The sequence below is a fragment of the Bombina bombina genome, chromosome 7, assembly GCF_027579735.1.
Source record: "Bombina bombina isolate aBomBom1 chromosome 7, aBomBom1.pri, whole genome shotgun sequence".
Lineage (NCBI taxonomy): Eukaryota > Metazoa > Chordata > Amphibia > Anura > Bombinatoridae > Bombina > Bombina bombina.
In genome coordinates, this window is record NC_069505.1 from 102,810,747 (window position 1) to 102,838,576 (window position 27,830).

The 27,830-nt window shown below is 36.9% G+C and overlaps 1 protein-coding gene across 1 annotated transcript; it reads left to right on the plus strand.

Moving 5' to 3' along the window:
* Positions 1 to 4: 4 nt before the first annotated feature.
* Positions 5 to 27,830, plus strand: API5 (apoptosis inhibitor 5). The gene is made up of 14 exons (XM_053720220.1): positions 5 to 322; positions 4,177 to 4,338; positions 4,445 to 4,538; positions 8,312 to 8,377; positions 8,908 to 9,059; positions 10,353 to 10,559; positions 11,785 to 11,889; positions 11,972 to 12,061; positions 12,227 to 12,408; positions 17,751 to 17,844; positions 19,186 to 19,242; positions 19,342 to 19,418; positions 19,883 to 20,019; positions 23,929 to 27,830. Exons 1-14 carry the CDS (start codon positions 254 to 256, stop codon positions 24,006 to 24,008), a joined length of 1,572 nt encoding a protein of 523 aa, XP_053576195.1. The 5' UTR covers positions 5 to 253; the 3' UTR covers positions 24,009 to 27,830.

Here is a 27,830-nt window from a genome sequence, read left to right on the forward strand (position 1 = left end):
CCCTTCCCGCCTCCTTTGCTGCGCAGCTGTTACGCACACACTGAGAGCCCGGGTAGTTGTGTGTAGGGAATTGTGTACGGAGAGCGCGAGTGGATTTACGGCCTGTGTGCGGCAGAGCGAGTTCTGAGGAAAGAATTAGCGAGAGATAGGGTCAAACGTACAGGGAACGAGTTTTTTCGGTACCGGGGATATCAATCAGCCTCATACTCACATACAAGAGGTCCGAGAGATTAGTCGCACTCCCAGAGCCGCAATGCCGACTATAGAGGAGCTTTACCAGAACTATGGGATCCTTGCTGATGCTAAGGAGGATGTGAGCCAGGTAAAGATATATTTGTGTCTGCGTTATAGAACGCCCGTACTGAGAACCGAGAGAATCTGTTCAAATGTACTGAGTACTCTTATCTTAGCGAGAGAAGACTTATTTACCTAGGCCAAAACACATCTCAACTCACATTATTTATCTTTTACACTTTAAATATCCCCGACCCCTCACAAATCCATAATTCCAATGTATCTCCTTACTTGATACTGCCCTCGTCTCCAAAAGCTACCGGTAGCCCTTCCCCCTAAAACCATCCCTTTCTCAGTTCTATGAAGGCTCACACCTCCCTCTTATGCTTCTGGTACTTAGACCTCCCTTATACACCCACCTGACCTCCCTCGTCAATAGATAATGCTCTGACCTCCCTCATAATTACGAACTGCTCTTAATACGCAGACCTCCCACGTAATCACGCACTGCTCTTAATACCTTGATCTCCCTCGTAATCACGCACTGCTCTTAATACCCTGACCTCCCTCGTAATCACGCACTGCTCTTAATACCCTGACCTCCCTCGTAATCACGCACTGCTCTTAATACCCTGACCTCCCTCGTAATCACGCACCGCTCTTAATACCCTGACCTCCCTCGTAATCACGCACCGCTCTTAATACCCTGACCTCCCTCGTAATCACGCACTGCTCTTAATACCCTGACCTCCCTCGTAATCACGCACTGCTCTTAATACCCTGACCTCCCTCGTAATCACGCACCGCTCTTAATACCCTGACCTCCCTCGTAATCACGCACCGCTCTTAATACCCTGACCTCCCTCGTAATCACGCACCGCTCTTAATACCCTGACCTCCCTCGTAATCACGCACCGCTCTTAATACCCTGACCTCCCTCGTAATCACGCACCGCTCTTAATACCCTGACCTCTCACCTAATCACGCACCGCTCTTAATACCCTGACCTCCCTCGTAATCACGCACCGCTCTTAATACCCTGACCTCCCACGTAATCACGCACCGCTCTTAATACCCTGACCTCCCTCGTAATCACGCACCGCTCTTAATACCCTGACCTCTCACCTAATCACGCACCGCTCTTAATACCCTGACCTCCCTCGTAATCACGCACCGCTCTTAATACCCTGACCTCCCACGTAATCACGCACCGCTCTTAATACCCTGACCTCCCACGTAATCACGCACCGCTCTTAATACCCTGACCTCCCTCGTAATTACTCGCCGCTCTGAATGCTCTGACCTCCACGTAATTACGCACCGCTCTGAATACTCGGACCTCCATCTAAAAATCCAGTATGAAACCTTTTAAAAACTTAGAAGCTTCCATTTTAGCACTGTTGATGAGGTTAGGCTGGGACACCCAGTGAAAGGGACTGGGAAAGCAGAAAGAGCCGACCCTCCCCTCTTCCCTGCATATGAAAGACAGAGTACAGAAACAATAGCAGCAATAATCGGTAGCCCTTAGTCTACATCTGACACTTTGGGGCTTGGTTAGAAGTCTGAAAATCAGCATAATGTTAAAAAATAAGCAAAACTATATATTGTTACAAACATAGTGTATAATGTCCCTTTAACCCTCTTGTTTTGACTTATCCCTAAGATGGAAGTAATGCTACAGTTAACCATTTTCAGCTAAGACCAGTTTAGAGCAGGGTTAGATAAACCCAGGCACCAAGGAGATACTGGTGCCTTAAAATTAGGCCCTGGCGTCCTATTTTGAGTCCTGAAAACACCTATGGGTGCCCCCCACTGGCCAACACTAGTTGCTTTTAAAATTTAGCTTGGTGCCGTTGGATATGTTTTAGGCCTTACATCTGTGGAATACAAATATATAGATATAAATATAATCCCTTACTGGATTTATAACGTGTGACTGTACTTTGGTGAGGTTTTGGGGTGCTCACCCCAAGGCAGAACGTAGTGATCTGAGATGTCATCTCAGAAAATGCATCATGTCTGCAGAAAGAACAGGAACTGTTAGCACTTTAACTTTTCAGTACTGCTCCACATTAGGCTGTTCTTTTTAAACAGAGCTGTTCTCTGGCTGCATTGTATAAGTTTTCCTTAACACAGTGCACCCAGAGCAAAGTGCTGTTTGAAGACAACAGTCAAATATGCAGTAGTGTATCGCTATCTGGCTCTGAGATTTTTGCAAGCTCGTTCCCTAGCTTTTCACAGTCTGCAAAGCTGTTTTTTTCTGAATGTAAGATGTTTGTATGAACAATGCAATTTTTTTTATTACTACATTTTTATGATAGACTAAGAGAAAAGGAAACAAATTAATTCAAGAGACATTTTGAAATTACTTTTTTTGTCTGCAGCTAATTTGCAATGCAATTTTTAACTACTGCACTAGATTATACAACTTTAAATATTGCTTTATTATTCAGTTAACCAACACATTGCAATGGATCTCGTGATTTAGTGTAACCAACAAATTAACTATTTTATTTAAAAATGACCTACAGAAAATTTTTCACTAAAAATATCTCATTGCAGAAAGTGAAGAAAAGTTATCTCTGGGCTCACCCCTTTCCTCTGACCTGTAAAGTCATGTGTGTTAAATCCAGTGAGTGCAGTTGTCATTTGTGAGCTTTATATTTTTACACTGCATCCTGGTCTAATGATTGAACTTTTGTCAGAGTGCACCTGTACCCTAAGTGTGCGATACCTATCCAGATATCTCTTCAGCAAAGAATAACATGAAAATGGAGCAAATTTGATAAAAGTAGTAAATTAGAAACTTTTTTAAAATTGTATTCTATATCTGAATCATGAAAGAAAATTTAGGTGTTTCATGTACCTTAAGTACACATTTCAAATTTATTTCCCTCTCCCAAGGAACTCAAGCTGTTAGTGGTATGTTCTTGCACATTTAAAACACATATGAATAGACGGAAAGGTTGATGGTATATTCTAATCATGTATGCTATTTTTCCCAATTACCAAATGTAGCACTAAAATTTAATTTAAAAGGGACAGTCTATTCAAAATTAAACTTGAATTATTCAGTTAGGACATGAGATTTTAAACAACTTTCCAATTTTATTTTTTAACATCAAATTTGCTTTTTCTTGCCATTCTTTGTTGAAAGCTAAACCTAGGTTGGCTCATATGCCATTTTCTCAGCCCTTGAAGGCTGCCTCTTATCTCAGTGAATTTTACTGTTTTTACTGCTAGACAGTGCTAGTTCATTTGTGTCATATAGATAACATTGTGCTCTATGAGTCAGCACTGATTGGCTAAAATGCAAGTCTGTCAAAAGAATTGAGATATGGGGGCAGTCTGCAGAGGCTTAGATACAAGGTAATTACAGAGATAAAACTTGTATTAAAGCGACAGTATACACTCATTTTCATATAACTGCATGTAATAGACACTACTATAAAGAATACGATGCACAGATACTGATATAAAAATTCAGTATAAAACTGTTTAAAAACTTACTTAGAAACTCTGTTTAGCTCTGTCGAAAAGGCAGCTGGAAAGCCCACTGCGAGTGGCAAATAAGACACTCCCCCCCCCTCCCCCTTCTTTTGCATATGAAAAGACCCTTTACACAAACAGGAGCAAGCTGGAGTAGGTATCTGACGGTATTCTCATAAAACTTTGGGGCTTGGTTAGGAGTCTGAAAATCAGAGCAATGTTATTTAAAAATAAGCAAAATTACACATTTTTAAAAAAAAACAAAACTTTATGGGCTTTATAAATAGATCATCTACAAAACATTTATGCAAAGAAAAAATGTGTATAATGGCCCTTTAATATGACTGTTGGTTATGCAAAACTGGAGAGTGGGTAATAAAGAAATTATCTTTTTAAACAACATTTCTGGAGTAGACTGTCCCTTAAATGCAATTATAAATAATTATTTCACAGCATAAAAATGCGTACCAAGTGATATTGGATGGAGTAAAAGGAGGATCCAAAGAGAAGAGATTGGCAGCACAGTTTATTCCTAAATTCTTCAAGAATTTTCCGGACCTGGCAGATGCTGCTCTCAATGCTCAGCTTGATCTATGCGAGGATGAAGATGTTTCTGTAAGAACCAAAGTTGTGCAGTGTTTCACTCTTCTAATTATTACTTTATATGAGTTTATTATTCCAATAATTTTTTGCATTCTACTTTTGTCTTTAATATATTTAGATCCGCAGGCAAGCCATCAAAGAACTTCCACAGTTTGCTACAGGAGAGAACCTTCCCCGAGTGGCGGATATTCTCACACAGCTTCTTCAGTCAGGTAAAATTATAATAGGAACAGGCTGCCTCCTGCTCACTTCTCCTTTACCACTCTGAGAAAGTAATGTCACTTTTTATTATTTGTTTCTTCTAAAGAAGAACATTAACACGCATTACAGCATTTGTTGTAAATCAGACATTTCTGTACTAAACACTTTTTTTGTGTGTGTGACTCTTGTCTACCATAAAGCTTTAACATTTTTGCTTATCAGCCAATTAGCAGTCAGATATGCACTTCATATTGGCTTGCACCAAATATTTTAACATGTTTACATGGTGCTCTCGTATACATCATATAATTTAGACTTTACCGCCCCTTTAAAGTGAGATTAGTCACCTGGGGCAATTAATTACCATGTTGCATTTAAAGCGTATATTTGTTTGGAGATGCTTTTGCATTTAAACCTACCAGTAACATTTGCATTATTTTACAGTTGCAATCTAGGGACAGACGCACAGAGCAGACAATTTTAAACAACTTTCCAACTTCTATTAATTTTCCTTTGTTCACTTGCTATCTTTGGTTGAAAAGCAAGGATGTAAGCTTTGGAGCCGGCCCAATTCTGGAGCACTATATGGCAGCAGTTTTTTTGAGAATGTAAATCATTTGCAAGAGCACTAGATGGCAGCACTATTTCTTGTCATGTAGTGCTCCAAATGCCTACCTAGGTATCCTTTCAACACAGAATTTCATGGGATTTAGCTTTTGTGTGTATATTGGAGCTGCGCCTCCAAACGCTGTAAACTTTCATTTGACATGAATAAAGCTAATTTAAAAAAAATCGTGTGTGCTGTCTGAATCACAAAAGAAAATATTTGGGTTTCATATCCCTTGAACATGCGTCTGCACTGATCAAGCTATCATTGTTTAGCATACTGTAGGCCAAGGGTCTTTTTGCTACACATCAATTTAAAGGGGTACTAAGCCCAAATTTTTTCTTTCATGATTCAGAGCAGCCAATTTTAAGCAACTTTCTAATTTACGCATTAATTTTTCTTCGTTCTCTTGTTTTTATTTAACCCCATAGTGACAAGACCATTTTTCAATCTCCTTACCGGGCCCAGGGCTATTTTTACATTTCTGCAGTGTTTGTGTTTAGATGTAATTTTCCTCTTACTCATTTACTGTACCCACACATTATATACAGTTTTTCTCGCAAATAAATGAACTTTCTAACGATACCATTATTTTAATCATATATCCTTTACTATAATTTTTTTTATAAAATATGATGAAAAAATGAAAAAAAAAAACACTTTTTCTAACTTTGACCCATAAAAATCTGTTACAAATCTACAACCACCAATAAAACACACAAACTACATAGTTTCTAAATTTTGTCCTGAGTTTAGAAATACCCAATGTTTACATGTTCTTTGCTTTTTTTGCAAGTTTTAGGGCAATAAGTACAAGTAGCACTTTCCTTTTTCCAAATCCATTTTTTTTCTTCTTCAAAATTAGCGATAGTTACATTGTAACACTGTCAGGAATCCCTGAATAACCCTTCACTTGTGTGTTTTTTTTTTTTTGTAGACAACACAAAGTATTGATCTAGGCCCATTTTTGGTATATTTCATGCCATCATTTCACCGCCAAATGCAATGAAATAAAAAAAAAAAAAAATTGTTCACTTTCATAAACTTTTTCACAAACTTCAGGTTTCTTACGGAAATTTACAAACTGCTTGTGCAATTATGGCACAAATGGTTGTAAATGCTTCTCTGGGATCCCCTTTATTCAGAAATAGCAGACATGTATGGCTTTACATTTTGGTAAATGGCTGCTAAATGCCGCTGCGCACCACACTTGTATTATGCCCAGCAGTGAAGGGGTTAATTAGGGAGCTTGTAGGGTTCATTTTAGCTTTAGTGTAGAGATCAGTCTCCCACCTGACACATCCCTCCCTGACCCCTCTCAAACAGCTCTCTTCCCTCTCCCACCCCACTATTGTCACCGCCATCTTAAAGGGACACTCAAGTCAAAATTAAACTTCATGATTCAGATACAGCATGGAACTTTGAACAACTTTCCAATTTACTTCCATTAACAAAATGTGCAGTCTTTTAATATTTACACTTTGAGTCACCAGCTCCTACTGAGCATGTACATGAGTTCACAGCATATACGTATATGCATTTGTGATTGGCTGATGGCTGTCCCATGATACAGGGGCAGTGGAAATAGACATATCTTTGCAATTTATTTAAAAAAAAAAAAACTAATTTGAAGTTCAGACTAAGTGCTATTGCATTGTCTTCTTATCATGCATTTGTTGATTATGCAAATCTAATGTATTGACTTGTCCTTTAAAGGGACAGTGTAGTATAAATTAAATTTTCATTATTCAGATAGGACTTTTAATTTTAATCAACTTTCCAATTTACTTTCATCATCAAATTCGCTTTTTTTCTCTTGATATTCTTAGTTTAAACTAAACATAGGTAGGCTGGAAGAAGGTTCCTAGATACAAGGAAATCAGAGGTAAAAAGTATATTAATATAACTGATGGTTATGCAAAACTGGGGAATGGGTAATAAAGGGATTATCTATCTTTTAAAACAATAAACATTTTATGGTGGACTGTCCCTTTAAGTACTGGCAGAAAGTTTGCCAGTACTAAAATAAAAGCCTTTTTTTTTAATGAAATATATAAATAGTTTCTGCAGTGTAGGTTCCCCCCTGCTCCCCCAATTCCTATTTGTGGCCATCTTAGAAACTGGGTAATGGCAGACAGCTGCCAGTACCTGATTAAATTTGCTCATTTAAAAAAATAAAAATAAATGTATAATCCCATTTTTCCATTGTTCAGCTGTCCCTCCCTCTCCCAGATTCCTTTCCCAACAATTATTCCCCTCTCCCTCCTTCCCCTCCCTCCTTCCCGTAGACACTGTACCGGTCGCATGCGCATGCCCGCTCCCCTTGCGTGTTCTCGCCTACCTCTGAGCACTCCCGGAACTACTCCAGCGATGGGCCACCCATCAACGATCTGCACCATCTCTGGCTAATGCAGAGAGGGCCACAGAGTGGCTCTCTCTGCATCGGTGGGTAAAAAAAGGGTATTGCAGGATTCCTCAATATCGAGGCATCACTGCAATACCCTGGAAGCGATCAGGATCGCTACCAGCGCTTGAAACACCAGAGTCCTTGGTCATTAACTGACACTCTTTGTAGGACATGCCTGGCACGTCCTTGTTCGTTAAGGGGTTAAAAAGCAGGAATGTAAAGCTTTGAAGCTAGCCCATTTTAGGTTCAGCACCCTGGATAGTGCTTGCTTATTGGTAGCTACATTTATCAAACCAATAAGCAAGCATAACCCAGGTTCTGAACCAAAAAATGGGCTGGCTCGTACGCTTTATATTCCTGCTTTTTTAAATAAAGATAGCACAAGAACAAAGAAAAAATTATAATAGGAGTAAATTAGAAAGTTGCTTAAAATTGCATGCATGCTGCATCAGAATCATGAAAGAAAAATGTAGGTTTAGTATTCCTTTAATGCTCAAAAAATGTTTAATATCTCTTTAAACTCACCTGGCATCTTTTTGCTACTCGCCAAAAACATTTAACAGAGATGCGTTTTCCTGATTTATAAATTCACCCTGTATTTTGTGACCTAGAGCTTTCTCTATTTTTGTTAATAAAATTAGACTTTTTCAGTTAACTCTGCTAATTTTAAAATTGATACATTTCAAGGTTGCAGATGTATATACTTATAAAACACAAATACTATATGTTTCTCGTATCATTTGTTGTATAAATGTTTTCTTATCATTTAGATGACTCTGCTGAATTCACTTTGGTGAACAATGCCTTGCTGAGCATATTTAAAATTGATGCTAAAGGTAAGTCTTGCTTTCCTGCCTGAGTTAATTGTTCTTGTTTGTATTGCTTAGCTAATATCAAACCTCTTGTGTGTCTCCACTAAATTTTTTTTTTTTTTTTTTTTTTCTTTTACAATAATTTGTTTATTAAAAAGTAATAACAGATTTAACAGGTTGTGTAAAGAAATGCTTAATGAAGGAATCTTTCCTTTTACTAATGTGCTACTGAAATAATCATTCTTCGACAATAATGTAGTTTTCTGAAAGTGAAATGAAAATATTGTGAGCTTTCATTTTTGTCAGTTTCTTTAGCTGATGAATGTGAAAGAAAGGTGGCTGCTTGGGGCATTTGGTTCTTTTTGGAGCTGGATTTCTTGTGAAATTCAACATACTAAGATGAGTGCAAATCCAGATCATGGTGCATTGTACTTTCACAAGTAGAAATCTGACTCCCAAAAAAGCCAAATGCCGCAAGAGTCTGCCGCCTTCTGGGTTTGGCAGCTAGAGAAACTGCAGGATGCACATGTTTAGCTTTTATATTTCTTCTTTAGGAACCTTAGGAGGTTTATTCAGTCAGATTCTGCAAGGAGAGGATATTGTACGAGAGAGAGCAATCAAATTCCTGTCCAACAAACTGAAAACTCTACCAGAAGATATCCTAACAAAGGATGTGGAGGACATTATATTTTCTGAATCGAAGAAGGTGAGAAGACTGATGTTCAAGAATAATTTTTCACTCCCATATATACCTGCTTGTTGAGGTGTGCTGATTTCGTAAATGTATTTATCTCAATATATGAGCTTTAAGATGTGTAAAATTTCTGTAGAACATCCATATTGCAAATTGGAGATCTTTTGGGGGTATTCCCTATATTGTATTAGCGAAAAGCTTAAAGTGAAAGTCCATCCTAGCGTTTCTGAAATGCTAGGATTGACTTGAAACAAAGGGGACTTTCATTCATGAAGTATAACATATTTCATGCAGAAAGCTCCTTTATTTTTTTTTTCAAGTGATCGCCGTTCTTACCTGTACAGGCAGCCCACAGCAAAAATGTATTTTGCTAACAGGTGACATTTTCACCTCTTGGCAAATAGCGTGCGGGAAATCCTGCTCCCATGGGTGCCAAGCAGGATTTACCGCACCGCTTTTGGCTAAGAGGTGAAAACGTCACCTCTGTAGCAAAACAGCGATCTGCCGTGGGCTTCCTTAGCATCTCAAAACGGCGATAGTTTGAAACAAAGGAGCTTCCTGCATGAAGCATGTTATACTTCATGAATGAAAGTCTCCTTTATTTGTGTCAATAGTCAATCCTAGCGTTTCAAAAATGCTGGGATTGACTTTCACTTTAATGGGTAAAATTACTTTTTGGTCTCTGTTGGTCATTCCATTAGTAGTGCTAAAGGGAAATGGTTGTCATACACACAAAATTAAACTTTCTTGATTCAGATAGAGCATTAATTTTAAACAACTTTCCAATTTACTACTTTTATGTAATTTGCTTTGTTCTATTGGCATTCTTTGTTGAAAAGCATACCTACATAGCCTCAGGAGCAGCAATCCCCTACTGGGACCTAGCTACTGTTTCGTGGATCCACAGATATTCCTCTTGTTATTGGCTAACCGGATGTGTTTAGCTAGCTCCCACTAGTGCACTGTTGCTCCTTCAAAAATGGACACCAAGAAAATGAAGCAAAATCGGTAATAGAAGTAAACTGGAAAGTTGTTTCAAATTGAATGTAAGATTTAAATCGTGAAATATTTTGGCTTTCATGTCCCTTTAATATAAATTGTTTGTATTTTTTCAGTCTCATCAGAAATATATTTTTGCATTTCTTACAGTAACACAGCACATTTTATAACCAGTGCCCCATCAAGTTCTGGAATATTTGTCTTTATTAGACAGTGTTTAATGTTTTTTTTTTTTTTTCTTTTTTTTTTAATCTTTTGTACACATTTAAAGTGCTACTGGAATCACTTACATTTTATTTCTTGCAGGTTTTATATGATGTTACTGGAGAGGAGTTTGTTCTTTTCATGAAGATCCTGTCATTTCTGAAGAACTTGCAGACAGTCAGTGGAAGGCAGCAGTTGGTGGACTTGGTATCTGAACAGGCAGGCCTGCACCAGACACTAAATCCTGCAGATCCTGACTCTGTAGATCGCTTGCTTCAGTGCATGCGCCAGGCTGTGCCCCTTTTCTCGGTATGTTATAGCTGCTTCATTGTTTCAGTTCTACTTTGGTACTATTCAAAGGAGGCATGGATTCACTGCAGATCATGAGTTACTTTTAATATACATTGTTTAAATGGTTGTAATGTAAAACAAACAAAAACTATCTTTCCATTATTCTTTATTTTTTCCAATAGTTATTCTATTTTGTACTTTGAAAATTGTGGGTTTTCTATTTCTGAGAATTAGAAGTGCACACTATAGACTTTACAAGCTTAATCCTAATATTTTCCTAATAGGCCTCAACCGGTAAGTTAAAATGCTGCGAAACAATGAGATTTGCTTACAAGATGACAATGGCAAGTCTGGTCTACTGCAGTTAAAGTTTTTCTATGGCTGCTCCAATTAAGGGAGTAGTGGTGGGGAGTTTGTCCTTTGGGGGGGAAAAACCCCAAAAGAAGCAAATTAGGTTAGAAAGTATTAAAGGGACATTAAACACTGAATACATTTCATGCACCTCACACTATGTGCCTCAACATGGTGGCACCCCTGACTAGAGGGTGGTGGAGAATAACCTCAATACTATGCATTTAAAATGTATTTAGTGTTTAATGTGCCTTTTAACCCTCATTTAGTTACTTTTCGTAAGTTATGTAACAATAGAGATATTCATATCCCTTTAAGCAGCTAATTGGTTGTATAATTTTTACACAGTCAAAGATAAAAACGAGAGCGCACATTTTTACAGAACATGCGATTCTGGGTATTCTTGTTATGCATCTTATGTTAGTGTACACATCGGGAGACTTAAGTGTGTTGACGGTAACGGCTAGAATGAAGCCGGCTCTTTGAAGATCAGCTGTAACTTGAGACACATGGTCTCCGCTTCTATTGTGACTGTTTAAGTGGTCCGGTAAAGCTGTGGGATACACAAGTGGAAGTTCCACATAATCTGGGAACCTGTGATAAGGACAAGCGTTTGAAACAGACTTGCCCCAGTGTGAACGTATGACTGAACGGCTTTGAAGGGACCTACATATTTAACCACCGCAGTTACATACCTCATATGTTTTGAGGGTATTTTTGTGAGTGCACAATTTTTATTTGCCTTTTAATAAAGTAGTGTTTTTAATACTGCACTTAAATCCTCTATGCATTTTGTTGCGCTTCATTTGTTCTGTCTTGCAGATACATCTGATACATATGTTAGTGTTTAGCCTTCATTTCTTCTGTTCACGGTTAGTTTTATGTTTTGCAGAAAAATGTCCACTCCACTAAATTTGTGACCTATTTCTGTGAGACTGTCCTTCCCATCCTCAGTACTTTGACCAGTCCAGTTGAAGGATTTGATGTCCAGCTTGAAGTGAGTATGGGTGAACTTGCATGTGATTGTTTAATTTACGTGTTTGCTGTTCTCTTTTAATGTGTGTTTTTGTTTTTTTTAGGTGTTGAAGTTGCTGGCTGAGATGAGTTCATTTTGTGGAGACATGGATAAACTTGAATCAAACTTAAATAAACTTTTTGACAAGTTGCTGGTATGGATCTTTCCTTTTTTGTTTTAAACTAGTTAATGCGTTTACACATTTGTTTTTACACTTACAGCATGCATCCTCCTCTTACTTGCTGACATAATTACATAATCTGTATAATAGGCACCTGTGGTGAGTAATGTGTGCATTGTTAATCTGTTTCTTTGGCAGGAGTATATGCCACTCCCGCCTGAGGAGGTGGAGAATGGCGAGAATGCAGCTAATGAAGAACCTAAGCTGCAGTTCAGCTATGTTGAATGTTTACTCTTCAGTTTCCACCAGCTTGGTAGAAAGCTGCCAGACTTCCTCCTTACAAAGGTTGATGCTGAGAAGTTGAAAGACTTCAAAATTAGGTGGGTTTATTATTAACCTCATCTGTTATAATATGAGACACACAATGGAAACGTTCCCCCCCCCCCCCCCATAATAATTTTCCCTATAAAATAATCCACCAAACCTTTTGTGTTTAATTGCTTAAAAATATCTGGTAGACTTTGCATTTGCATGACTAAATTTATATCATATCGTTGGAGTCAGAACGGATGGCCATTTGTGTTTGTATTTATTCCTATGGGTGGTGGTGAAGAGTCATTAAAGGGACACTGAACCCAATTTTTTTCTTTCATGATTCAGATAGAATATGCAATTTTAAGCAACTTTCTAATTTACTCCTATTTTTTGTTCATTCTCTTGCTATTTTTATTTGAAACACAAGAATGTAAATTTAGAAGCCAATCCATTTTTGGTTCACAACCTGGGTTTTGCTTGCTGATTGGTGCACCCACCATTAACCCCTTAACGACCGAGGACATGCCAGGAACGGCCTCCAAAAAAAATACTCTTAACGACCAAGGACATTCCTGGCACGTCCTGTGGTGTTTCAAGCGGTGGAAGCGATCCTGATCGCTTCCTGCCGCTTTTATGGTATTGCAGTGATGCCTCGATATTGAGGCATCCTGCAATACCATTTTTTTTACATACCGATGCAGAGAGAGCCACTCTATGGCCCTCTCTGCACCGGTAGCAATGGTGCCGATCGTTGGTGGGAGCATTAGCAGTGAGGCGGATGGGCTGCCCATTGCTACCTGGCATCTGGTTCCTGTATGTGCAATGTGCACCCCGGGAGCGTGCGGGAGGGACCTGCGTGGGACATGCGTGACAACCACTGCCACCAATGAAAATGAATGGGAAAGAGGGAGGGGAAATAAAGATTGTAGGATCTGGGAGAGGGAGAGGTGGGGCAGCTACACTACAGAAAAATATTTATGTAAACAAAACACACACTTTTTTTGGGGGGGGGGGGTCAAAATGGGTACTTTCTGTCAGTACTTAAAGGGACAGTCTAGGCCAAAATAAACTTTCATGATTCAGATAGAGCATGTCATTTTAAACTATTTTCAAATTTATTTTTATCACCAATTTTGCTTTGTTCTCTTGGTATTCTTAGTTGAAAGCTTAACCTAGGAGGTTCATATGCTAATTTCTTAGACCTTGAAGCCCACCTCTTTCAGATTGCATTTTAACAGTTTTTCACCACTAGAGGGTGTTAGTTCACATATTTCATATAGATAACACTGTGCTCGTGCACGTGAAGTAATCTGGGAGCAGGCACCGATTGGCTAGACTGCAAGTCTGTCAAAAGAACTGAAAAAAGGGGCAGATTGCAGAGGCTTAGATACAAGATAATCACAGAGGTTAAAAGTATATTATTATAACTGTGTTGGTTATGCAAAACTGGGAAATGGGTAATAAAGGGATTATCTATCTTTTTTAAAACAATTAAAATTCTGGTGTAGACTGTCCCTTTAAGATGGCGGGGACAATTGTGGGGGAGGGAAGAGAGCTGTTTGGAAGGGATCAGGGGGTGGGATGTGTCATGTGGGAGGCTGATCTCTACACTAAAGCTAAAATTAACCCTGCTCCCTACAAGCTAATTAACCCTTTCACTGCTGGGCATAATACAAGTGTGGTGTGCAGCGACATTTAGGGGCCTTCTAATTGCCAAAAAGCAACGCCAAAGCCATATATGTCTGCTATTTCTGAACAAAGGGGATCCCAGAGAAGCATTTATAACCATTTTAACCATAATTGCACAATCTGTTTGTAAATTTCAGTGAGAAACCTAAAGTTTGTGAAAGTGAACCTTTTTTTTTTTTTTTTTTTTTATTTGATCGCATTTGGGGGTGAAATGGTAGCATGAAATATACCAAAATGGGCCTAGATCAATACTTTGGGTTGTATAATAATAAATACAGCTAAACACAAACACTGCAGAAATGCAAAAATAGCCTTGGTCCCAGACGGTCAACAAATGGAAAAGTGGTCTGGTCACAAAGGGGTTAAGCGAGTTCTGTCCAGAGGTTTGAACCAAAAATTGTCTGGCTCCTTAGCTGCCTTCTTTTTCAAGTTAAGATAGCAAGAGAACGCAGAAAAATTAATAGGAGTAAATTAGAAAGTTGCTTTAAATTGCATGTTCTATCTGAATCGTGAAATAAAACATTTGGGTTTAGTATCCTTTTAACTTCGGTCATATTCAGCATTGGGGTTTTTTCAAGCCCACTAATTAGTGTTATCTTGCTTTCTCTCAATAGGAACCCTCCTGTCTTGCTATTTGAAAGACTGGAATTACATGTAGCTACCGATTTTTTTTTTTCTATTTTAAAAATCATTTTTAATAGCACCAAAAAATTAATGCTGTCCTTTGAAAGGTGTCATTTCCTTACGCAGAAATCGCAAGACTATCCCTCCATAGTGTTTACATGGGAAGAATGTTAACGGTTTCTGTCTATAAATCTGCTCTTTATAGTTGAACCTTCCTTTACTTAAAGGTATACCGAAGCCACATTTTTTTTTCTTTTATGATTAAGCAACTTTCTAATTTATTCCTATTAATTTTTTTTTGTCCTCTTGGTATCTTTATTTGAAAAAGCAAGAATGTAAGCTTACAAGCTGGCCCATTTTTGTTTTAACACCCTGGTTAGCACTTGCTGATTGGTGGCTGCATTTAGTCACCAATCGGTAAGCTGTTACCCAGGTGCTGAACCAAAAATGGGCCTTCCTGCTTTTTTCAAATAGAGATACCAAGAGAACAAATGCAAATTGATAATAGGAGTAAATTATATCATGGAAGAAAAAAACTGTGTTCTGTATCCCTTTTATTCCTAAAGCTGCATGGGTACTTAATTTTGTTAATCATATATTTTTTTATTTGTCATTGCTATATGGATATGTACTGTGTGTTTAAAACATTTCAATGAAACTAATGAAAGCTAAAAAAATAAAGGATATTTCCCTAAATGTCTTTATCAACAAAAGTTCCACACAGTTCACCTAGCAGAAGCTACCAACATAGGTCCTTGTCTCTTTATTTAATTTGTTGAAGTTACAAAGTGATATACAATTATTGTATGTATTCCCAGAATGGACAATGTAACTAGTTGAATTCTATTACTTTAAAATGAACTGTATAACCGTTAATTTCCAAGAATCTACCTGCAAAAACCTAGAGACTCCTGGGAGCCATTCAATGTCTCTATATATTCCCCTATATTTGTTTTAGGTTGATGAGACTGATATAGTACCTCTGATGCTGGTATATCTAGTGTGTGTGTGTGTGTGTGTGTGTATGTATGTATGGGGCAAAACTTTTTTTTGTTTGAGATTTTATTAAAAAAAAATTAAAAAAAAATATTCCAATGAAAATCTGGATTTTGGAATTTCCAGATTTGGGCATTTGTACTTTTTTTTTTTTTTTTTTAATTTATTTATTTGTAAACTGCTTGTCCTAGCTTTGCTTTCATGTTTTGTAGTTCCAGAATTTTGGAATAATGTTTCTGATGGTAATATGAAGTCTTAAAGAGACATTTAAACACTTTGAGATTGTAATATAAAACAAATCATTTATATATAAAAACATCTGCAATATATTTTCATTATTTTGACCCCTTTTCCTGTAATTACATTTTGAAATTGTGAGCTTTTCAGTGCCTGGTAAAAACTGAAAGTACAGAACACTGTTATATTCCACACAGCCATTGGCTGCACACTATAGTGACCTATTTATAACTGTCCCTAATTGGCCACAGCAGAGAAGGTAACATAAGTTAAAGATGGCAGCTCCCATTGTTTTATAGACACTAAAACTTTACATATATTTTGTCAATATTTAAACAGCTAATAAAAGTTTAAAACATACATCTACATGTTATTCTCAGACTCTTATCTTTGAATGCATCATTATATCTAGCTTTTTAGTTCTTAATGTCCCTTTTTAAATATGGGTTTTTCTCTTATGGCATGATGTTGATGCCCTTTAATAGTCCTAAAGGAACTTTATGGTTTAAAAGTTTTGTGTGCATGTTATGAATATTTTCACTTGACATTTTCAAAGCTATCATATATTGTAAATAGCATGTTATGTTTTGTCTATAGGCAGTACTGTATTATCTGCACCTCTAAGAACATAGCTGTTCTATCTGTAGTTTGTAATATCACAGGTGGCAGCCAATGACTGCTGATATCAATCATACTCAGTGTTTATCCTTAAAGGGGCAGTAAACCTAGAAAATGTTATATAATTCTGCACATAGTGCAAAATTATGACATTCTTAGCCAAACTTTATGCAGCATAATATTGCCGGTGAAATTTGATTTTAAAAAAAAAAAGAGGGTTTTTCAGACCGCCGCTTTTGCTCTACTGAGTCTGGTTTTTCCCCTGAGCGCATCTGGGCAGCTGTCTAGTCACAGCCCGGCCTGATTGCGCCATTACACTTAATGCAGCTTGCTCCCGCTATCAGACAGAGCAGAAGCGAGCTGCATTAAGTGTAATGGCGCGATCGGGCCGGGCTGTGACTAGACAGCTGCCCAGATGCGCTCAGGGGGAAAACCAGACCTGCTCAGTAGAGCGAAAGCAGCGGTCTGAAAAACCCTCTTTTGATTAAAAAAAAAAAAAAAAATTTCACTGGCAATATTATGTTGCATAAAGCTTGGCTAAGATAATCTTTTATAGTTCTGCACTACAGTATGTGCAGAATTTATATAACATTATTTTCTAGGTTTACTGCCCCTTTAAAGATGATAGACGGATCACATTTTTGCAATATACATGTGTAATACATGTGGATCAGGTACTTATATTTTCCCACTCAATGATACTGTTAAATCTGCAGGGATTTTTTCCCCCAACCCTTGAGGTAGAAACATTTGACAATATTTCATTAATTATAAAGGTTTAAAATATATTCCTTGTAAACAACTGAGGCTACAATTTTAAAGAATATTAACTTCTAAAATTTTGATAACTTGTATGGAAGAGCACTAATTAAACATAATTAAAAACAAAAACAAAAAAAAAAACCTTGATTTTGAAGCTAACATGAAGTGCATGTCTATCCAGCTGGGCCTTGATTGTTTGTTTGGGAATTGATCACTGGTAACCCGGCCTTCCACAGCTGTTGTGTGGCATGCCCCAAAGGCATACAAAACCAAATGTTTTCTTGTTTTACATAATAAAAACAATATAAAATGGGGAAAAAAAATCTTTGAAAATGCCCACTATTAGATGTAGCAAGAAAAAAAGGCTTTGCTATCCCTTTAATCATGCATAGGTCAGAATGTATTGGGGCATAATTTAGTAACAATTTGGCCCAGGACATCCTAGAGAAACAATCATTGACACAGAATCTGTATCCAACAGGTTACAGTATTTTGCCCGAGGTCTTCAGGTCTACATCCGACAGCTTCGACTGGCACTGCAAGGGAAGACTGGGGAGGCTCTCAAAACAGAAGAGGTAAGAATATTTTATTTTCAACTGTCTCACAAATTTCACTCACATTCACAGTCCGTCTAGGTGCCATGATACCTAGACGTTAGCACTTCGAAAAAGCAAAATGCCCTTACACCCTTATGTTTTTCATGCAGAGGTGCATGGTTCATAGGCATACCTCCCACTTTATGGCATTGGTCACTTCATCCAGGCTTCTCCAACTGCAGCAATATTCAGCTCTGTTCCTCCTCATAAAATCCTCATTTGCTAAGTTTTCAGTGTGCTGGCTCAGGTGAATTGCAGTTTAATGGGACATTCAATTAGTTGAATCAGTTCTGTGCAAGGATATTATGCACAACTTATTTAAAGTGATTGTAAAGTTTAATGAATTAATGCCCAATATCTAAATAAAAATCTTAAACAGGGGCACTTTTATTCATTAAACTTTACAAAGACACTTCATTTTTAAAATATTTACATACTGCCGTTTCTCCGTCCGCATCTCCTACTGTATTTAGCAGATCGATGACAAATCCGGCTTCCTCATCAATCTGCTAAATACAGTAGTAGATGCGGAGGAACGGCGGTATGTTTACCATAACTCAGTGGTAAATATTTTAAAAATTGTCTTTCTAAAGTTTAATGAATTAAAATGCCCCTGTAAGATCATTTTAGATACTGGGTAGTAATTCATTAAACGTTACAATCACTTTAACTCCTTGACTGCCTGGTTTGTTACTAGTGGATATATGTTCAAGGTAGCCATGGGCTTATCTGTTACTCAACATTGAGCAGAGATATCTAGAGTCTAGCTCAGAACGTTAAAGGGACACTGAACCCAATTTTTTTTTTTCTTTTGCGATTCAGATAGAGCATGGAATTTAAAGCAACTTTATAATTTGCTCCGATTATCAAATTTTCTTCATTCTCTTGGTATCTTTATTTGAAAAGCAAGAATATGTTTAGATTCTGGCCCATTTTTGGTTAACAACCTGGGTTGTTCTTGCTGATTTGTGGATAAATTCACCCACCAATAAACAAGTGCTGTCCAGTGTACTAAAACAAACATTGTCTGGCTCCTTAGCTTAGATGCCTTCTTTTTCAAATAAAGATAGCAAGAGAAAAAATAAAAATTGATAATAGGAGTAAATTAGAAATGCTTAAAATTGCATGCTCTATCTGAATCACGAAAGAAAAACATTAGATTCAGTGTCCCTTTTTAAAGCAGGGTTAATTTGCCCTGTTTACACACAAGGGATTTACTCTGTAGCAAAATATTTCTTCAAATTGTATGAACCTTTGCATTGGGACTTTAGAAAATTCTCTTTAGTGTGATACTAATTTTTATTTTATATATGTTTGCAGAACAAAATCAAAGTTGTGGCTTTGAAAATAACTAACAATATAAATGTTTTAATCAAGGTAAGTCGTTTTCTTCTCTCTTTTGGAAGTAACTTTGATAAGTGATCTACGTTGTACTATTTTGGATCTTCAATCTTCTCAATATTTTTTTGCCTTCAGGATTTGTTCCACATTCCTCCCTCCTACAAAAGTACAGTAACATTGTCCTGGAAACCTGTGCAGAAGGCAGAGCCTGGGTATGTGTGTTAGTGCGTACAATATATTTTTGTAATGTGCATTGCTATATGACACGCATTAGCAGGTGGTACAATACAGTGTGGCTGCTATGAAATAGGGATGCTGTCATAACTGAAATTTAGATTCTTGAATGTTTTGAAGGTTTTCTTCTTTTTTTTAAAAAAAATCTGGAACAAACTATATACAGAGCTGCTTGATAGTCGTGGATTGCTTATTGTAGTCCATCAGACTAGGCCAGGTGTTTTTGGAACTACATTTCCCAGGATGCTCAGCCAAGTGTCTCTGCATCATGGGAAATGTAGTTCCAAAACATCTGGGGTGCCAAGGTTGCTTTAGTAGTAGAATAAATGAAATTTGTTTTATCCAATGTATTTTAGACAGTGGTTTGTCTTAATTGGTGAAATTATATGTAGTACCTGACCCAAGATTGCCACATCTACAGTATACAATTGTTTTTTTCTAGGCAAAAGAGGTTAAGTGATGAGACGACTTCTGGTTCACCTCCTAAAAAGCCAATAGTTGGACCAAAGAGAGACTCCAGACAGATATATAACCCACCTAGTGGCAAATACAGTGGAAGCCTCGGAAATGTCCCTTACGGTATGTGTACAATAAATCTCTAGCATTGTGCAGGCACTAAACTATTTGTAATCCATTATTTAAATGGGCAGTGTATCTCGGGTCTGACAACTTTTTATATTAGAGGTCCAATTACTGAAAATATCTGTCATTACATTTTTTTTTTTTAAACTTTCATTTCACAACACCTGTAGACAAATTACTGTTGTAGTCCAGTGCTGGGGTAACCCTATGTTTTTTGTTTTGTTTTTTTTTTTACTTGGAAAAAGTTAGTCCTCTGGGGCTACTAGATAATTAGTTTTAAAGTCAAATAGGCACAGTTGTCTCCCGAGGCATCACATGAAACCCCAAATTTCTTTCATGATTCAGATAGAGCGTTTGATTTTAAACCACTTTTCAATTTACTTATCAAATTTGCTTCATTCTCTAGGCATCCTTTGTTGAACGAGCAAATATGCACTGCTAGGAGCTAGATGGACATAACTGGTTAACTAGTAAAAAAAAAAGGCATTTGTGTACAGCCCACCAATAAACTAGCTACCAGCAATGCATTGCTGCTCTTGAGCCTACCTATCTATGCTTTTCAAATAAGGATACCAAGAGAGTGAAGCAAATTAGATAAAATAACTAAATTGGAAAGGTGTTTAAAATCGCATGCTCTGCCTGAATCATCGCATTTTGGGGCTTGAAACATTTTTTGTTTTTCCCATTAAGTGAATGAAAATAAGTGTAAATTAGAGATTATACATTTTTGTGTATTCACGTCTTGTACCTATTCTTTCTTTCTTTTTGTTAATATACAAGGCAGCCATGTCTTATGTAAGTGGGTGCTTTGGGCTATAACGGTTTCTAAGCCAAAAACACTTATTTAAAACTGGATCAGGACATTAGCTTCTTGGGTGATAGGCCCGCCTCATATAGTTTTGGCCTTCAATGGATTACACCTAACCAGTGGTAGAATTACATAAGATACTTTGTCCTGTGAATAGAAACCACAAACAGAGGGCACCTCCTATTGTGACACTGTTACAAGATTGTGAATCACAATTCTTATTGAAGAACCATACTCACAAGTGTGGCAGCACCCTATTGTGCTCAGTCAAACAAACTGGGATCTCTGTGTCCCAGCTCACTGATCCGTTGTTTGGGCGTTCTCCCCTTTATTGCCCCTGGTGCAGACTTGAAACAATAAAAGCTCGGGCTTCCAGTGCAGTATATTTTAAATTTTAATAAAATTACATAAATAAAAAACTTTCGGTTTTACAACAGCCTAAAGTATTTTAAAAACCGTTGCAACCGGTTTGACAGATGCCTGAGGAAATGGCTAGTACATCTGAGAAACTCGTTGCAACTGTTTTTAAATATTTTAGGCTGTTGTAAGACCTAAAGTTTTTTTTTTTTTATTTGTAATTTTATTAAAATTAATATACTGCCCTGGAAGCCCGAGCTTTTTTGTTCCAAGTCTGTACCAGGAGCAATAAAGGGGAGACCGTCCCAAACCACGGATCAGTGAGCTGGGACACTGAGAGATCCCAGTCTGTTTGACACAGCAAAACAGGGTGCTGCCACACTTGTGTGTTTCACAATCTTGTTGTAACAGTGTCACACTAGGAGGTGCCCTCTGTTTGTGGTTTCTATTCACAGGACAAAGTTTGGAGTGTATGTAAGAGGAGCAGCCTGAATTGGAGGAACTTGATGTATGATGTTGCATCTGGGCCAGGCAGGCTTGTGATTGACCAGATGGACTGTGACAATATACAGATAAAGAAAGAATATATATTGGACTGATAATCATACGATATATTGATTGCATATTGTATACCAATAGTATACTGTTATATATCCTTTACAAGTAGTCCTTTACCAGTATTTGCGCCCCCTAGGGTTGATGCAAGGTATTGTTACCAACAGTAGTGGATCTTACATAAGATAGGTCTATTTTAAATGTTTTTAAAAATGGTTGGAAATCCTATTAATTGAATGCATGGAAGGCTTGTTAAAAAATATATACTCTTAAAATTTTAATTAAGCAGTTAAAGCTATTATTTTGCATATATAACCCTATAGCTAAAACATATTGTAATAGATACCAAAATATAGGTGATCAAATAATTTATATAATTAAATATTTACTGTTGGTGCCCTTTTATATTGCTATAATGTCCCTTTGTTAATAGCTCTAAAAATGAAATCTAAATATTGGCATTCAGGTGATAAATACACAAGGTTTCTTCCTCTGTCTATAGATGTGTGTGGTATAGTATAATTATTATTTTGTTTGAGTTGTAATACTACATTTTTGTCTTGCACCTGCCTGTTACCACCTTACAATATTATGAATGTACAGTGGATATTTAAAGTCTACACACCCCTGTTTAAAATGTCGGGTTTCTGTGATGTAAAAAAATGAGGTCACCTTTTAATGTGACCTATAAACTGTACAACTCAATTGAAAAACAAACTGAAAATGTTTTAGGTAGAGGGAAGTAAAAATATAAAAATAAAATATGGTTGCATAAGTGTGCACACCCTTAAACTAATACTTTGTTGAAGCACCTTTTGATTTTATTACAGCACTCAGTCTTTTTGGGTAGCACATTTTGACTTGGCAAGATTTGCCCCGCTCTTCTTTGCAAAAACACTCCAAATCTGTCAGATTGCAAGGGCATCTCCTGTGCACAGCCCTCTTCAGATCACCCCACAGATTTTCTATCGGATTCAGGTCTGGGCTCTGGCTGGGCCATTCCAAAACTTTAATCTTCTTCTGGTGAAGCCATTGCTTTGTTGATTTGGATGTATGCTTTTGGTCGTCATGCTGAAAGATGAAGTTCCTCTTCATGTTCAGCTTTCTAGCAGAAGCCTGAAGGTTTTGTGCCAATATTGACTGGTATTTGGAACTGTTCATAATTCCCTCTAGCTTAACTAAGGCCCCAGTTCCAGCTGAAGAAAAACAGCCCCAAAGCATGATGCTGCCACCACCATGCTTCACTGTGGGTATGGTGGTGTTTTGGTGATGTGCAGTGTTTTTGCGCCAAACATATCTTTTGGAATAATGGCCAAAAAGTTTAACCTTGGTTTCATTAGACCATAACACATTTTCCCACATGCTTTTGGGAGACTTCAGATGTGTTTTTGCAAAATGTAGCCTGGTTTGGATGTTTTTCTTTGTAAGAAAAGGCTTTTGTCTTGCCACTCTACCCCATAGCCCAGACATGAAGAATATGTGAGATTGTTGTCACATGTACCACACAGCAGGTACTTGCCAGATATTCCTGCAGCTCCTTTAATGTTGCTGTAGGCCTCTTGGTAGCCTCCCAGACCAGTTTTCTTCTCGTCTTTTCATCAATTTTGGAGGGACGTCCAGTTCTTGGTAATGTCACTGTTGTGCCATATTTTCTCCACTTGATGACTGTCTTCTGTGTTCCATGGTATATCTAATGCCTTGGAAATTCTTTTGTACCCTTCTCCTGACTGATACCTTTTAACAATGAGATCCCTCTGATGCTTTAGAAGCTCTCTGTGGACCATGGCTTTTGCTGTGGGATGCAACTAAGAAAATTTCAGGAAAGACCAACTAGAGCATCTGAACTTTATTTGGGGTTAATCGGAGGCACTTTAAATACAGGTGTATGCTGACTCCCATTTAACATGATTTTGAATGTGATTGCTTAATTCTGAGCACAGTTATCCTCACTTATGCAACCACATTATTTATTTTTTTTTCCTTCCCTCCACCTAAAAGATTTCAGTTTGTTTTTCAATTGAGTTGTACAGTTTATAGGTCACAATAAAGGTGGAAAAAGTTCTTAAATGATTTATCTTTGTCACATTTTTTACATCACATTATTAACAGGTGTGTGTAGACTTATATCCACTATATATGCTTCCTTCAACCATCAATTAATAATTTTAGACCTTTTTGTCCCACAGAGCAGAGAGGTGGCTTCAGGGGAGGACGTGGAAGAGGATGGGGAGGGCGTGGAAATCGTAGCAGAGGTCGAGTGTACTGAAGAAGAGCATGCTTTGCTCAGACCACATGATCTCCTGAAAGAACATCTGCACAAAGGCTGGACTGATGTCTTCACAGTTGCCTTTGGCTATAGACTTTAACGTGAAAAGCATCCTTTACAGCTTTGTTTGTACCTATTTTCTATCCAGATCTCCTGCTGTTCCTTACATCAGTTTGGATGTCGCAGGATCCTGAGCCGCTTCCATTTTTGATATTGTGTCGATCTGTTCGTATTTAGATGGAATTATGATTAAATGTAATATAAGGACAAAAAAGCAAAGGTGCAGAATGTTAGTAGTTATGTCCAATTGATGATGCTTCAACTAATATTACAAACATATATTTGCACCCTGGCAAATGGATATGAAGACCTTTTTTTGATATTTATGGGGGTTCCCATTGCTAGATGCCAGGTGACCTTCCATATGAGTAGATCTTTTCATACAGCAGAAAGTATGTTAATCAGATTTAGTGGAAACATTTAATTTAAATCAAGAACTAATTTCTCATATCCGATAATTCCAATTAAAAACAGCACAGTTATTTCCTCCCTTCTGTCGATAGTGTATCTGTTTAGATATGTTTAGTCTTTGTATGCAGATTTTTTTTTTTAGTTTGTTCACTTATAGGTACTTCAAAGTGACTGTTTTACACCCCAAACGTAGACTTTAAAACCAGCTTGCATTTTGTTTGGTGTTTATTTTTTTTTGAGCATTGATGATAAATCGGTATGTTTCTGAAGTTTGTATGCGTTTTCTCAGTGCAGCACTGTTACATTTTCTGTTCAACTGTGCTCAGTTTTTAGGGAAAGTAGTGCAGAATATTAACACTACACAAATAAGTGTGGGGTAGTGAGATCCTGTTAATTAAAAAAAAAAAAAGTGCAAAATTTCCAGAGAATAACAGAAAACACTAATTTAAAAACACATTATTACTAAAGGTATCTGTGCTGTGATGACTGCAATGACTGCCTTCTACCAATCAAACATCCATTAATGTAGAGCCAAACTGCTTATTTCAGTATAGTCTATTAAAGGGTCATTAGACTATATACATTTCCTTCATGCATCTCAAAGAGACTTATTTGATCATGCTAAAAAAAAAATGTTTAAAACAGTGTCAGCAAGAAGGTAACTGGGTATCAGCATAAATTCCACATCTCCATTGGTGAACATAACAAAAAAAACTCTATTATGCAGTAAGAATTAGATGAAACCAAGAAAAAAATAAATACATTTATCTGTTCTGAGTTTTGGACCAGTGATCATACAAGACATTTAAACATACAAACTCCAGTTACTGAGAAAACATGACCTTCCAAGATTTTTTTTTTGTTTGTTTGTTTTTTTGTATACACATACTTTGCGATTCTGTGAAATTCGTACTTTTTAAGTTACCAAGAATATGGTTATAACATTTTAAGTTTAATTTTGTCCATAAAACATAAACATTTTTGTTAGGACATTGTTGGTTAAATATCTCAGTTCCTTGTTTTGGAAAAATCTGCTATTTACATTTTATTGTTAACTGCAGCTTTTAAGTTTGATTTCCATTTGTTTATTTTTAGTTGTCAGTTGGGTATTTTATAATGGCTCTTTTGGTAAAGTTTTTGTATTTGTAAAAATTGTAATATATCATTTTTTTCCATTAAGCTGTGTAAACTTATAAAATTAATTTTGAGTTTAAATAGTGGAAGTTTTTCTTGTTACACTATGGGTTAACACTTTATCTAAACATAGGTAGTCCTTTAATTATAAAACCGGACCTTTTTATAAGGAAGCTTAAAGTGATGGTAAATCCAAGCATATAAAAAACACTAGGATTTACCATCACTAAAAATCAAGGGGAGATTTATTTCAACCGTGTAAAAATGGGTGCTAAACTCAACCTTTCTGTGCCGTTGCACAGAGCTCTAAATTCAGCGGCTCCGGACACCCACTGCAAAACGGTCTTCTACCAATGAGGTGCTGCTTGCTTCTCTGAACCATAAGCCGTGCGGGCATACAGAAACCTGTCAGTTGACACACACCGCTATTGGTTTAGAGGTGCAAACGTCTCCTCATTGAAGGAGGTGGTTGTGCCATGGGCGGCTGGATCCGCTGAATTTAGTGATGGTAAATCTTGGCGTTTAACGCTTGGATTTACCATCACTTTAGGTTCAGAGATTTTGCTGTGTTCCTATACAATTTATATGCAGCTTCTTAAGTTGTGGTCCAGCTGTAAAGCAGAAGCCAATTTACAGACATTACTAGAAACTTGTCTGCAGTACCCAGAAGTCAAATCTGCAGAATGCATCTAGTATGACTTTGCATATCTACCTTCACTTAAATGGCCACTGCACCATAAATCGGAGCATGCAGTTGTCAGACTTTTCAATTTATTTCGAATATCTAATTTTGCTTTTTTCTCTTTTTATTATGCTTTGTTAAAAGCATTCCTAGGTAGGCTCAGGGTTAGCAATGTACTACCGGGAGCTAGCTATTGATGGTGACTGCACAGATGTGCCCACCTAGCTTCCAGTAGTGCATTCAACAAAGGATACCAAGAGAAGGAAACTATTACTTAATATAAGTAAACTGGAAAGCTTATCAAAATCCCATGCTCTGAGTCCTGAGATTTTTTTTTTTTTTAGTTTATGCCCTTTAAATAACTAATATAATATAAAAAATATATCTGCATATTATCCAGCTAATCTTTGCTTTGAATACATCATGTCTATAATTTATTCAGTATTTAATTTACCTTTAAATTTATATTCCAATGCACAAATTGCATGCTATAATTTGTGTGGTAGTGACTGGAGCTTACTATGTGTTTAAACACTGCAAAGGGGTTAAACACATAAGTAACATCCTACTCAAGAGTTGCTGTTCTACTTGGGAGCTGTTCTATTTATATAGCCATTTCAAAAGTGTATTTAAGTGTGCACCAGCATTGTAAACGCAGCATTTGCTCAGAGAGCCAAAGGTTCTTGCACCATCTGGTAATGACTCAATGTGTTAATTATTGACATGATACAAGCCCCACTGGTGCTTTGAGCAGCTTCAGTATTTAAAATGCTGGTGCACTGACAATATCCAGCTATGCTTCACGTGCAGAGAAAAATCTTGACACTAAAACAGTATAAAGCATTTTTTATGCAGTTTCAAATTTTAATTTCCCTTTAAATAGAGGTTTGGTTAAAATTAAATGAAAACATATTTTAAAACTAGAATGTCCCTTTAAATAATCTAAACAATTGATAACATCAATACAAATATATCCAGCCCTTATATTTGCATTTGTTTGTCCCAATAAATAACTAAATAGGAACAGAATAATTTTCATAGTTTTACTAAGAGCTTAATAGCAAAAACCTTTTTTGTTATATTTTTTAAAAATATATTTATTTTTGGTCATTCTATCAAGACCTTTTTATTGTTTAAATACACAAAGTTCCTTGTGTTTTAGGAATTGCACGAGTTAGGTAGTTTTGAAAGCTACATTTTGTTCTATGAACATTTTTTTTTTTCCATCTGAAATTTCTGTAAAGCTTTGTAATCTTTCCTTCATTTTAACGCATGTTTATTTTCTGGAATTTATGTATTCAAAGACTGAAATAACTATTTAATTGATAAATTGTTGTTTTCTTTTGTCACCAGTAACAAATTCCAAATTCTTCTAGAATAAGTTTGTTTTGTAATGTTGAATTGGCTCTTTCACCAAGAATTTTGAGACCATTTCTTCATACTATGAGCTAAGCTTGTTCTGACTTTCAACTAAGGTATCATGCTGTTTTGTAAAATCTATATATTAGAATACTATTAAATTCCATCCGACTCAA